The following is a 13,947-nucleotide window of genomic DNA, read 5'->3' on the forward strand; positions in this document are numbered from 1 at the left end:
AGTAGGTTTTCTGTGGCAGAAAAACAAAGACAGATGCCACACACAGGACTGGCACATGAGGCAGATTTGACAAACACACAGCAACGCAGCTATCAGGGAGCCTTATAACCTACAGAGCTATCCCTGCTTCTGACGAAGCGGCAGCAACCTCTCCCTATGCTCAGATCAGCAGCAGTAAGATGGCGGTCGGAGGGAACGCCCCTTTATAGCCCGTGACGCCGCAGAAAGCAAGCCAATCACTGCCATGCCCTTCTCTAAGATGGTGGGGACCAGGACCTATGTCATCACGCTGCCCACACTCTGCGTGCACCGTCATTGGCTGAGAAATGGCGCTTTAAGCGTCATAGGAAACGCGACTTTGGTGCAAAGATCGTGTACCGCTTGGCCGATCCCACGCTGGGATAGGGTCGGGTTTCATGAAACCCAACTTTGCCAAAAGTTGGCGACTTATGAAAATGACCGATCCGTTTCGCTCAACCCTACTATGAAGTTTAACCATTTTCGTGCTTTCAGGTTTTTTTAGTCTTGATGAAATACACATAATTTGCTGATTTTTGCCTATATTACATCTTTTGCGCTGTTAGTTTTCTCTCATCGCCTCCTTCGCTCTTGGAAAATCTCTGTATAATTTACTCATTTTAGAGCTTTGTCACTTTTGTGCCGTCATTCGATGTCGCTATTGATCATTTAGGATCACTTTTTGTCCGCTCTGCAGCATTTTTTCCCCCTCATCTCCACAATTTCTTTATTGCTGCATAGTTATTGGTATTTTTCAGACGAAATCTTTGAAAAAAATGTAGATTCTGTGCGTTTTTCCTATTGTGGCGTCCTAAACCAACACTACAGACTTCCTGACGTGATTAGTGTCTGTATAGTGATCTCAGACACTGCTCTGACTTTTTTACCTCATGGAATCACTAAAACCCTAGACTATATATAGTCCCACTAACGCCATTCACTGCAGTGCGGTCAGCCGTCTAACTATCCTAGCTTTGCAGTGTAATGGCGTCACAGTCGTTTCCTGCCCTAAGACAGCTCACAGCCTCACACAACCTCCTCTCTACACCGCGCATGTGATTAAAATGGCGCTGGTGCTCGCTGAGATCGCTCTTTTATAACGACAGTGGACAGAGCGTCATCGCAGAGATAGCCAGCGACACCTGGTGGTGGGAGGACGGAATGGCAGATAATATTACACAGTGTGCTATAGGACCTTCCGTGATGTCATGCCCATGTGACCAGGCTCTCAGGTGGCTGCTGTTACCTGGTGTTATCAGACCTTCCATGACGTCCTGTCCATGTGAGTATACGCGTTCTTTCGTGGTGTCAGGGCTCCTCCAGCTGCAGTGAAGTCTTGTGTTGGGGAAGTCTGTGCAGTGACAGCAGCTGCTGCACACGGAGGAGGTGACGGAGAGACGGAGGGTGCGGGGGTCTGTGCGGTAATCCGGCCCCTGTGTGATGCCAGGACAGTGCAGTCACCAGGAGCGGTGTGTAATGTGTGCACGTTACACGGTGACCGGGACAGTGATGTCTGTGTATCAGTGACTCCTGTGTAATATCACTATTGAAGGCTCTGATCACCTAAATGTCATAGTGCCCCCCCCCCCCTTCAGCCCCCTGTACGTTATGGCGTCCCCCCCCCTCATCCCCCTGTACTTTATGGCGTCTCCCAGTCAGCCCCCTGTGCGCTATGGCGTCTCCCCGTCAGCCCCCTGTGCGCTATGGCGTCTCCCCGTCAGCCCCCTGTGCGCTATGGCGTCTCCCCGTCAGCCCCCTGTGCGCTATGGCGTCTCCCCGTCAGCCCCCTGTGCGCTATGGCGTCTCCCCGTCAGCCCCCTGTGCGCTATGGCGTCTCCCCGTCAGCCCCCTGTGCGCTATGGCGTCTCCCCGTCAGCCCCCTGTACGTTAGTGTCTCCCCCCCCCCCCTCCCCTCAGCCCCCTGTACATTATGGCGTCTCCCCCTCAGCCCCCTGTACGTTATGGCGTCTCCCCTTCAGCCCCCTGTACGTTATGGTGTCTCCCCCCTCAGCCCCCTGTACGTTATGGCGTCTCTCCTTCAGCCCCCTGTACGTTATGGCGTCCCCCCAGCCCCCTGTACGTTATGGCGTCCCCCCCCCCAGCCCCCTGTACGTTATGGCGTCCCCCCCCCCCAGCCCCCTGTACGTTATGGCGTCCCCCCCCTCATCCCCCTGTACTTTATGGCGTCTCCCCTTCAGCCCCCTGTGCGTTATGGCGTCTCCCAGTCAGCCCCCTGTGCGTTATGGCGTCAGCCCCCTGTGCGTTATGGCGTCAGCCCCCTGTGCGCTATGGCGTCTCCCCGTCAGCCCCCTGTGCGCTATGGTGTCTCCCCGTCAGCCCCCTGTGCGCTATGGCGTCTCCCCGTCAGCCCCCTGTGCGCTATGGCGTCTCCCCGTCAGCCCCCTGTGCGCTATGGCGTCTCCCCGTCAGCCCCCTGTGCGCTATAGCGTCTCCCCGTCAGCCCCCTGTGCGCTATGGCGTCTCCCCGTCAGCCCCCTGTGCGCTATGGCGTCTCCCCGTCAGCCCCCTGTGCGCTATGGCGTCTCCCCGTCAGCCCCCTGTGCGCTATGGCGTCTCCCCGTCAGCCCCCTGTGCGCTATGGCGTCTCCCCGTCAGCCCCCTGTGCGTTATGGCGTCTCCCCGTCAGCCCCCTGTGCGTTAGTGTCTCCCCCCCCCCCCCCCCCTCCCCTCAGCCCCCTGTACATTATGGCGTCTCCCCCTCAGCCCCCTGTACGTTATGGCGTCTCCCCTTCAGCCCCCTGTACGTTATGGTGTCTCCCCCCTCAGCCCCCTGTACGTTATGGCGTCTCTCCTTCAGCCCCCTGTACGTTATGGTGTCCCCCCAGCCCCCTGTACGTTATGGCGTCCCCAGCCCCCTGTACGTTATGGCGTCCCCCCCCAGCCCCCTGTACTTTATGGCGTCTCCCCTCAGCCCCCTGTAGGTTATAGTGTCCCCCCCCCCTCAGCCCCCTGTACATTATGGTGTCTCCCCCTCAGCCCCCTGTACGTTATGGCGTCTCCCCCTTAGCCCCCTGTACATTATGGCGTCTCCCCCTCAGCCCCCTGTACGTTATGGCCTCTCCCCTTCAGCCCCCTGTACGTTATGGCCTCTCCCCTTCAGCCCCCTGTACGTTATGGCGTCTCCCCGTCAGCCCCCTGTGCGTTATGGCCTCTCCCCTTCAGCCCCCTGTGCGTTATGGCCTCTCCCCGTCAGCCCCCTGTGCGCTATGGCGTCTCCCCGTCAGCCCCCTGTGCGTTATGGCGTCTCCCCGTCAGCCCCCTGTGCGTTATGGCGTCTCCCCGTCAGCCCCCTGTGCGTTATGGCGTCTCCCCGTCAGCCCCCTGTGCGTTATGGCGTCTCCCCGTCAGCCCCCTGTGCGTTATGGCGTCTCCCCGTCAGCCCCCTGTGCGTTATGGCGTCTCCCCGTCAGCCCCCTGTGCGTTATGGCGTCTCCCCGTCAGCCCCCTGTGCGTTATGGCGTCTCCCCGTCAGCCCCCTGTGCGTTATGGCGTCTCCCCCCCTCAGTCCCCTGTACGTTATGGCGTCCCCCCCCCCAGCCCCCTGTACGTTATGGCGTCTCCCTCTCAGCCCCCTGTACGTTATGGGGTCTCCCCCTCAGCTCCCTGTACGTTATGGGGTCTCCCCCTCAGCTCCCTGTACGTTATGGGGTCTCCCCCTCAGCCCCCTGTACGTTATGGGGTCTCCCCCTCAGCTCCCTGTACGTTATGGGGTCTCCCCCTCAGCTCCCTGTACGTTATGGCGTCTCACAGCCCCTGTACATTACACTGCGATGCTTCTTATATCTGCCCATATATTATACTGTGTCGCCCCTCCGTCCCCCCACGGTTTTATCACACCGGTGTATTATACTTTTATTATCTCTCGCGGCTGAAACATCCGGCGTCTCCTGACTCCTGCACGCTGGGTGCTATAATAGGAGTTTAATACACTGGTGTGCAGGCCGCACATTACAGCACCCAGGGTGCTGGAGTCAGGAGACTGCGGATATTTCAGCACACTGGGTGTTATAGTGTGCGGCCTCCACACCGGTGTATTAGGCTGTGTGCACACGGTGCGTTTTCTAGGCTCAGAAATGGGCAAAAAACATTAGAGAATTTTTATCCCAGCTAAGTCGGTGAGAGTCCTGAAGTGTTGTGCACATGACACGGATTTTCCTTTCAGTGTTTGCAGTGCGTTTTTGCTGCAGCATGTCAATTCTTTGTGCGGATTTTTATTGTTTTTCACCCATTGACTTCAATTGAGTCCGTTAAATCCACAGCAAAAACTCGAGTATAAAAATGTTTGTGGAGAATGTTTGTGCTGAGTTTCTGTCTGCATTTTTACGGACTTCCTGTGGTGTTTCCCACGCTGTCACCTGTCATCTGTATTACAGCGTGGGAAACACCGGTGAGGCGGTAACCTTACCACCTGTAAGATTGTTACTGTCAGTCACAGTGCTGTGGGTTCACGCCATCAGATGTCAGCATGACCCCGCAGGTGTTACTGTGACCCGCGGTAAGAAACTTACTGCAGGTCACAGGCGTCAGCTGATGAGACTACTACTCCCACCAGCTGACACCTCTGATCAAAGTAAAAAAAAAATAAGTGAAATAATGAAATACATATTCAGATAAAAAACAACCTATACTCACCTTAGGCTTCTTTCACACGTCCGTCTTCCAAATCTGCACAGGATCCGTCAAGACGTTGAAATGACGGATCCTGTGCAGATTGTGATAAACGTGGGCCCATCTTCCTGACGGACCCATCGAGCCTATGTGCACCTGTTGTGTATGCGTCTTCGCAGCAGTTTTCCGCTGCAAAAACGCATACACCACACAAACCAGGTTAAAAAAAATTGAAAAATCGCAGTATTCTCACCTACCGGCCTTCCCGCGCAGCGATGCTCCCAACAGCTAGCGTTCCTAGTAATACATTGCGAAATCTCGCGAGAAGTCACGGTCTCGCGGGACCACGACTTCTCGGGAGATTTCGCAGTGTATTACTAGGAACGCTAGCTGCCGGGAGCATTGGTGACACTGCGCGGAACGTCGGTAGGTGAGAATATTGCGATTTTTAAATTTTTTTTTTTTTTTTTATTATTTTTAACATTATATCTTGTTACTATTGATGCTGCATAGGCAGCATCAATAGTAAAAAGAGCGAACGAGAGAATTTCCCTGATGGGAAATTTTTCTACGCATGCTCAGTTTGAAAAGGCGGGACCGTCGCTGGATTCCTGCTTTTCAGTCAGCGACGCATCCTGCGCCCATAGACTTCCATTGTAGCCAGTGACGGGCAGCGCAGGATGCATCGCTGACCGATTTTTCCTACGTGCAGAAAAAACGTTCCTCTGAACATTTTCTCTGCCCGACGGACCGTTTTATTACACAGGATCCAGTGCACGACGGATGAAACGGATGGCCATCTGTCACAATCCGTCGCTAATACAAGTTTATGGGAAAATGCAGATCCCGCATTCTCAAAAATCGAGGGATTGTGACGGGAGCTGAAAGAGGCCTAATGCTCAATCCCCGATGGCAAAGTCTCCTGTAAACAATCAAAAATAATAAACCATCTTATACTCTCCTGTCCTCGTTAGTCTACATAATCCAGAGAGTCCCATGGCTATCTCGCGTGTAGAACAGTCACATCAAGAGATGTGACCACTCTAACCAGCCGCCGGCTACACACTGACAGGAGGTAATCGCTCCCGCAGTGTATAGCGCTGAGCTGCCATGAGAGAGGTCACACGAGTTCATCAGCTGATCAGCGCCGGTGCTCTCACAGCAGCACCGCTGACAATATCCCCAACCCTATTACCCCACTTGCCAATGCACTAGAGCAAGTGGGAAGAGCGAACCTAAGCATCAGATTTGGCAAATCTTATAGATGCGCCATTTCTGGGGCGGCTGAGAGCTGATGTTTTTAGTCTGGGAGGGGGCCAATATCCATGGTCCCTTCCTAGGCTATTGCTATCAGCCCGCATCTGTCTGCCTAGCCTTTGCTTGTTATTACATATAGGGGGACCCTACGTCAATTTTTTAAACTGATGTCCTCCTGTAACCTAGCCAGTAAAGGCTAAGCAAACAGCTGTTAGCTGATATTAATAGCCTGGGAACCTTTTAGTAAAATCAGCCATCTGTTTTCCTTCCGCTGGTTATGAAAATTACGGGGGACCCCATGACATTTTTTTTTTTTAATAAAAATTGACAGGTATCAGGACGCACGCTGATTTCTGCCAGGTGCTGTTTGGTTACAGCCTATCTAGGTTTGTTCTGTTAATGCTCCTACATAGGCTGATGACTGTGTGTGTTTATTTAACACATTACTTACTGGTTTAGTAATGAGCGTGTCTGGCTGGCACCTCTTCATTTCCTAGGGCTTGGTGACAGCGGCTGACACCAAGCCCTAATGCCATTACTCTGATGCAATTCATTCTGATAATGGAAAAAAGGGGGATAAAAGAGAAAATTGCATCAGAAATCATTTTTCTTTTTTTGAGTGCAAAAAAGCATTCTTTACTGTAAAAAAAAACGCATGCACGCACCAAAACCATGCGTTTTTGCTGCCAAGAGATGCAGAAAATTTCTGCAAGCCAAATGCTCAACGTGCGCACGTAGCCTTATTCTTCTATTATCCCTCCCCGACTGTAGTATCCAGTTTCTCCTGACTCCAGCACACTGCTGTAATGACCGGCCTCAACACCAGTATATTATGCTTCTATTATCTCTCCCTGGCTGTAATACCAGCATCTCCTGACTCCAGCACGCTGGGTGATAAAACATCCGGTTATAATGGTGCAGTCACTGTCCTCCTCTGCACTTATCATTTCTCCGCTTCTTCCAGCTTTGTATTTTATTACAGGGAGCAGACTGGCACCATGGGCATGCTCTCCGACCCTAACCGGCGACAGGCGCTAGCACGTCTCATCACACGGCTCAACTCCAGAGTGTTGGACCGGGGGGTAGCAATCAGAGTGTGGACCAGGAGAGGGATCAGAGTGTGGTACCGTGGTGGGCAGGGGATCAGAGTGTGGGACCGGTGGTGGGCAGGGGATCAGAATGTGGGACCGGTGGTGGGCAGGGGATCAGAGTGTGGGCCCGGTGGTGGGCGGGGGATCAGAGTGTGGGACTGGTGGTGGGCAGGGGATCAGAGTGTGGGCTGGGAAGGGGGAGGAGAGAGCAGAGTGATGGGGGGGGGGAGATCAGAGTGTGGACTGGGGGGAGATCAGAGTGGACTCCCATCCCGGCTGTTTGCAGATAATACATAGTGTAATATTGTCTGCGCTGAAGCGTCTCACTATTTTCAGTATCTCTGCTTGCTGACAGTGTTACGTAGATCTAGATCCTGTGGATGATGTGTCACATCTGAGGGTTTGTTACAGTCATATCCAGTCCGCCTGGGCTACAATCCAGGCTGTTACCTACACTGCCACATTGTAACAAACCATCAGCGCAGGAGGCGATCAGTGCTTGGAGCAGGGTGACGGCTAACGCTCGTCTGCTTTCTGCGCAGGGGGTCTCCTGTCGCCTGGCTGGAGAGGACGATGCGCGGGATCGGGCTGGAGGTTTATACCCAGAGCTTTGTCCGGAACCTGCCGTTCCTTGACGAGTCCACGGAGCGCTTCGTATGTGTATACGGGGGAATACGGCTTCGTCCAGCCGGCGGGGAAGGCGCCTGTAATAATCTTATCCTCTACTTCTGTTGTCAGATGGTGAAAGGCAACAATGTGTACGACATCCTGCGGCCCCCCGCGCCACCAGTACCGAGTTCCTAGTGGTCAGCGTCCCCTGCAGCGAGGGCCAGAACAACAACCAGGCGGTGGGGCTGCTGCTGGCTTTGGCCTCCTACTTCCAAGGTGAGACCACCGGAGAGGGGCTGCTTTATAATGCCGGTATGTGGCAGCCCCGGGGGTTCTCTGAGACCCCTGATCAATCGCAGAGATCCCCCAACTTTTCTATTGTTCTTATGCGGCACCTATAATTCATTGACCAATTTGGAGACCCCCAACTTTTTTATTTTTACATCAGTGGAGCCAAGTGAGGTTTTGGTTTCTGAGTTCCGAGCTGATGTTATTAGTACAGTTTTGGGTACAGGTGACTGAACATTATTTTGCATTATTGGAAGTGGAGGGGGGGCGGCTGCTGAATTTCTGAAATTCTGGCTTTTGCCTTCTTGAATGTTTTACAATACGACATTTACAGACAGAACTGCCAGAAAGTTTTTAAAAGTAGTTTTTCTTTTTTATATTGCAGTTTCTGCATAGTGTTTCTGATCAGTTGGGGTCCAGGTCCTGAGACCCTCCCCCACCCCCCACCCCCAATCGCTCTAAACACCGTTCTGCGCACACACGTCATGCAGAAGCTGCGCACACGGCTGTGTAAGGACCCTACACTTACTACTGAGCCCATGTACGAGCTGCACACTCCACAGCGCTGGTTTGACTGATCGGTGAGGGTCTCTGGACCCGGACCCCTCTGATCACAGACACAATGTATCACCTGTCACAAATAGTGCACTTTTCCATAATGAAGGCAGCCTTTACCCCTTGATGTGCCCCCTCTCCTATAGGGGCACGGATGGTAAATGGTAATACGCTTGTAACTCTGGTCCGTGCACTCGCAGGTCAGATCTACTGGGCGAGGGACAACATATTCCTGGTGAACGAGCACGACCTGATCAGCATGGAGGCCTGGCTGGAGGGCTACCACGACATCAACGTGACCGGTACGAGAGCCCCACACCCCCCCTAATGCTCCTCAATATCTTCTCCGTGCTGGTAATTAGTTTCTATGTATCAGAGAGTTTGCCAAATTGTAACGAACTCTCAGCTGTGACTGGTGTATCGTCTGGATGGATTTCTTTTGTTTAGCCAGAATGTTTCCATTCACTGACAACACTCTGAGATCTTAAAAGTGAGACGATTGCAAAGAAAATTAATATTTTAGAAAGTTGCAGAACTTTTTCTCATGGATTTAAGTTTTATATATTCTTATAAACCCGGATAAGAGGCCGCCTCGCCACCATAACCGCTGATCGGGGATTTTATGGGCGTTGGCGCCCCGTTCCCTTCCTATATTAGTTATTATGGACCCACAGCAATTGGCCGATCATTCCTTGTGTATTGTTTCCACTTATATCTGACTTGCTGGGTCTTGTAGTGCTGCAGGTCCACATGTATGAGGAGCTGTTGTGTACCTGGTTTATTAGCAATATTGGACCTGAGCCTCTGTGTATATCAGGGGCGCCGTCTGACCTGTGAATGCCCCACTAGTGCTGGGTGGGCTCCTTGCATTATTCTGCTGCCATCTAGTGGCAGTCCTGAGTATTGCACTGTGTTCTTTGCACCTTACAGACATATAGTCGCTGGTGATGATGGGATGAGCGGGAGCCATCCAGGCCGCCTTGTCCCTAGAGATCAGCAGCGACGTCATCACCAGCTTTGATGTGGTCGTGGAAAGGCTGAACGGGCGGCTGCCCAACCTGGATATGGTCAACCTGGTCCTAGCGTTCTGCCAGAAGAGCCAGCTGCTGTGCACCATACAGGCAAGGTGAGGCACAGTGAGACCCCTGCTGCCCCCGTCAGCTTTACATTCTCAGATGAAGCTCTACTCTCTATACTTTCTAGGCGTCAATAACTTGCACATACACCACACACTATATACATAGTGGATGTGTGGAGTGCGGCGCCCACTCCTCTCCGGCGTATGGGTGGACTGTCACTCTTCATGGGGGGTCAGTAACGTCACTCCTCTAGTACTTGCACATGGGGGGGGGTGGTAACGTAATTCTTCCAGTACTGCTGTGGTGATGGTGCACTCCATCAAGCGTCCACTAGGGGGAACCAAACAATCCTGAACCTGAACTGTTTCCTTTCTTTTTATTCCCAGGACTATTGAAGGAATGTTCCGCACACTGAACAACCTGTCGGAGCGGCTGCACCCGTCCTACTTCTTCTACTTGCTTCCTTCGCTCTCCAGATTTGTATCTATAAAGATTTACATGCCGGCCATCTGCTTCATCATCCTCATTCTCATGATCCGAATATCCTAAATTGCAATGCCGTATGTACGGTAATGGTTGGTTAATTTCCCCCCATAGTGCGCTGACGCTGATCTCGGACATTACGGGCCGATGGCTGCACTCACTGAATCCTTCCTGATATTCGTTGTTCTTGTCTCTCAGCAGAGCAGTGCAGTGGTAATTAGCCACCACTAGAGGGAGCTGGTGTACACGTATACAGCATTGACTGCAATGGGAATTGTACTCAAGACAATGTGAAAAAGAAAACAATGGACAAAAAGGAAATATGTCCAGCACCAACCTCTAATGGCTGCAAATGGAGCCAGCTCCGATCGCTGCTGTTTACGCATTTAAATCAATCACTGACAGCGACATTTATATGGTTCCTTTGCTGGTATACATCGACCTCCATCAAACCACAGTACTGATGGGCTGTAATGGCAGCCGGGGGCCAATGGAAGACTCACATCATCGCCATATTTGTCACCTACCTGTGTCTGGGCTACATATGAGGCCATTAATGTTCCCTATATTGCAGGATATAGTATAAATGGTCTCAGTTTTAAATCCCCTAACAGGATTAAAAAAAATAGTGAACATTAATTGAAAAATATTTTTAAAGAATATAGAAAATAAACCATTTGTTTTAACCTTCACTTTTCACAATTCAAACGTAATTAATTTAAAAAAAAAAGCATAATCTGTTTTATGCATGAAATTGAAGGCATCCAGCTCAGGAAATTAAATCAAAAGTCTTTTTATTTGGACAAATTTAAAAAGTAAGCTGCTCGACAAACCAGTGCATAGTGGAGGAGGAATGTCTTGAATAACTGGATGCGTTTCGAACACGTATAATGCTCTTAGTCCCCAGTTTTACAATGAGCAGTCTTGCCAAAAGTTAAAATATGCCCCAAACAAGTGGGAACAGAGTGAAAATGATTGCTCCACAGAATGCAATTAACACTTGAATAGCATGACATGCAAAGTGCACAAAAAGAAAAAACGAAGAAAAAAAAAAACCAAGGGAAAAAAAAAACCCACACACACCACATTCCATTCAAGTACAAATGTGCATAGCATATACAAATAATGTTAACTATTATCAATCAATAATGCAACATCATTTCCTCCTTCAAGTTCAAACCCAGAGGTGCTCGAGTGTTTAATAGGTGAATCCATAAAGCTTCCTTATCCTGCAGTTTCTTTTCTCTATCTCCACCACGTATATTTCTATGCACTTGTTCTATTGCAGATACACTAACGTGTGCAATTTGTCTGTTGTGCGATTTTATGAAATGGTTGGATGCATTAGTTACATGACGAGTTGTGGGCTGGGTAATATCATAAAGATGCTCCCTGATCCTGTCTTATAATCTCCTGATGGTAGAACCCACATATAATAGTTCGCATGCTGAACATTCTATTATGTATACTACGTGAGCTGAGTTACAATTGAGAACAATTTTTATTTTAAACTTCTTTTGATTTTTTTGAGCAGGAAAAAACAGATGTTTTCTTGGAGCGTAAAGATGTTCTGCAGGGAAATTGCATCTGAAAAACCCTGTGGTGGACAACCAAGTAGAGGAGTTTTTTGTTTTAGTAGCATCATAAGGGCTGGGGGATAATGAATTAGCTAAAGGTGGTGCACGTCTGGATACAATCCTAAGGGCTCATTTCCACATGCGAGGCACACGTCTGTATCTCGCATGTGGAAACCAAGCTGTGGAGCCGGCACTTTGGAGCGGAGCTGTGCAGCTCCATGTGTTCCTATGCGGCCGCACGCTCCGCTCCTGAGTGCCGGCTCCACAGCTTGGTTTCCACATGCGAGATACGGACGTGTGACTCGCATGTGGAAATGAGCCCTTATACCATCTTTTACTATAGTGTCCATAATGTCTTCCTCTCTTAAAATGTTCACATTTCCGTGAACTATATCAGAAATTGACCTGAAATGGGTGCTATACGCGAGAGCCAAAACTGGTTGTTCTGAACGGGAATTAATGTTGTGCCTTTTAATTTGATTCTGACAATTGGAATCTGACTCAGAAATCGGTGTAATAAGTTCAGCTATATTATAGGCACGGCTCACAGTCCAATCAGGATATTTCCTTTTTTAAGGCGTTCTCGGATATTCCTTTTTTCACTGTCAGAAGTCACATTGTCACTACAATTTCTTTTTGCTCTAATGACCTCACCCACTGGAATCAAATGAATCATATGTGGTGGGTGGAAGCTGCGTGCATGAAGTATGGTATTTCCTGCGGTCTTTTTACGGTAAGTGCAACTACTGATAGTAGTAAATGGAGTACTGGACAAACAGATCTAAACAATGTATGCTTTTTTATCAAATGTATGGGTATATTTAAGGCTGAAAGGATTGTTATTAATATAAATTTGAAATAATTCTAAAGAGACAATCTCCCTGCTACACTAGTAGCAGGTCATCTATGTACCTAGAATACCATTTAATAGTGATAAAAAATGGGATATCTGTGCAAAAAAATGTGCTGCTCCTCCCACCGTGCCATGATCAAGTTCGCTACTGACGGAGAAAATTTAGCTCCTATTGAAACTCTGTTGTTTTGGAGAAAAAAAATTATATCAAACAAAAAGAAATTGTGAGATAAAAGAAAAGCAAGAACTGAAATGATATACATTTGTAACTCCTAATCATATGAACTCTACTTATGTAGATGGAACTGGACAGCATGCAATGCAATCCTATGTGGAATGGATGTGTATAGGGCAACCACATCACAGGGTAACCATGACCATTCAGGATCCCAAATCACCCCATTGAACATGCTTAGTATATCCTTGGAATCCTTCAGGTAGCCAGGTGTTCTCTGAACTAATGGCTGTAAAATTGTATCTAACCATTCCCCTATGTGTTCACTGAAAGGTCCTATCCCCGACACTATGGGGCGCACAGGAGGTGGGAAGATATTTTTATGCGTTTTTGGTAATGTATGTAAAATCGGAATGACTGGATTTTGTATGTGCATATATTCAGCTTGTTTTTCAGTGAGAAAACCCTGGCTGAGTCCCTCATCAATTATACATTTACACATTTTAGAAAATTCTTCTGAGGGATCCGATTCAAGTGAATGATAAATGTCGTTGTCTGATAACATTATGAATGGCATTTGCGTAATCAGATTTATTAAGAACCACTACAGATCCGCCTTTATCCGACATCTTAATAATGATGTCGGTGTTTGTCTTTAATTTAGCTAAAGCATCTCGTTCTTCTTTTGACAGATTGTATTTGTGAGAACGAGATGCAGCCTCTGATGCGAGGTTGCGCAAATCCTGTTCTATATTATCCTGAAAACGTTCCATGGATTCAGTTCTAGCGTGTACCGGATAAAAAGATGGATTTCCCCTGTCCCCAAAATCCGCTGCCTCGGAGTAACCCTTGACTCTGCCCTGTCCTTCAAACCGCACATCCAAGCTCTCGCCACCTAATGTCGCCCCCAGCTCAAAAAAATTTCCAGAATCCGTCCCACACTCTCCCAAAATGCTCATGCATGCCCTAATCATCTCCCGCCTCGACTACTGCAACATCCTCCTCTGTGGCCTACCTTCTAACACTCTCGCACCCCTCCAGTCCATCCTTATCTCTGCTGCCCGACTAATTCATCTCTCTCCTCGCTACACTCCTGCTTCCCCTCTTTGCAAATCCTTTCACTGGCTCCCAATTTCCCAGCGTATCCAGTTTAAATTACTAACACTGATCTACAAAGCCATCCATAACCTTTCTCCTCCATATATTTCCACACTAATCTCTCAATATCTTCCCTCACGTAATCTCCGGTCCTCCCAAGACCTCCTTCTCTCCTCCACACTTACTCGCTCCTCACCCAATCGCCTCCAAAACTTCTCCCGAATATTCCCCATCC

The 13,947-nt window shown here is 49.4% G+C and overlaps 1 protein-coding gene across 8 annotated transcripts; it reads left to right on the forward strand.

Moving 5' to 3' along the window:
- The first annotated feature begins 1,059 nt into the window (after positions 1–1,059).
- Positions 1,060–11,726, forward strand: LOC143783000 (uncharacterized). 8 transcript variants are annotated; one of them, XR_013217080.1, is made up of 6 exons: positions 1,079–1,300; positions 7,538–7,649; positions 7,734–7,880; positions 8,648–8,749; positions 9,378–9,573; positions 9,913–10,032. XR_013217080.1 is itself a non-coding variant. In XM_077271125.1 (6 exons), exons 3-5 carry the CDS (start codon positions 7,750–7,752, stop codon positions 10,073–10,075), a joined length of 396 nt encoding a protein of 131 aa, XP_077127240.1. In that variant the 5' UTR covers positions 1,311–1,404; positions 7,538–7,649; positions 7,734–7,749; the 3' UTR covers positions 10,076–10,095; positions 10,208–11,726. The 8 variants fall into 8 exon arrangements, 4 of the variants coding, with proteins under 4 accessions (XP_077127238.1, XP_077127240.1, XP_077127237.1 ...); XR_013217079.1 differs by lacking the exon at positions 1,079–1,300 and adding an exon at positions 1,301–1,404; XR_013217081.1 differs by lacking the exon at positions 1,079–1,300 and adding an exon at positions 1,311–1,404 and having other exon boundaries at positions 7,734–7,916.
- Positions 11,727–13,947: the final 2,221 nt, after the last annotated feature.

Source organism: Ranitomeya variabilis, chromosome 6 (genome assembly GCF_051348905.1).
Source record: "Ranitomeya variabilis isolate aRanVar5 chromosome 6, aRanVar5.hap1, whole genome shotgun sequence".
In the NCBI taxonomy this organism is placed as follows: domain Eukaryota; kingdom Metazoa; phylum Chordata; class Amphibia; order Anura; family Dendrobatidae; genus Ranitomeya; species Ranitomeya variabilis.

What these genes read in the sequence shown, in the direction of transcription:
- LOC143783000 (XM_077271123.1), top strand. Translation starts at nt 7,750, where the DNA reads ATGTGTACGACATCCTGCGGCCCCCCGCGCCACCAGTACCGAGTTCCT. An exon ending in TTTGGCCTCCTACTTCCAAG is followed by an intron (nt 7,881 to 8,647) that starts GTGAGACCACCG and finishes GTGCACTCGCAG; the next exon opens with GTCAGATCTACTGGGCGAGG. An exon ending in CCACGACATCAACGTGACCG is followed by an intron (nt 8,750 to 9,912) that starts GTACGAGAGCCC and finishes TTTTATTCCCAG; the next exon opens with GACTATTGAAGGAATGTTCC.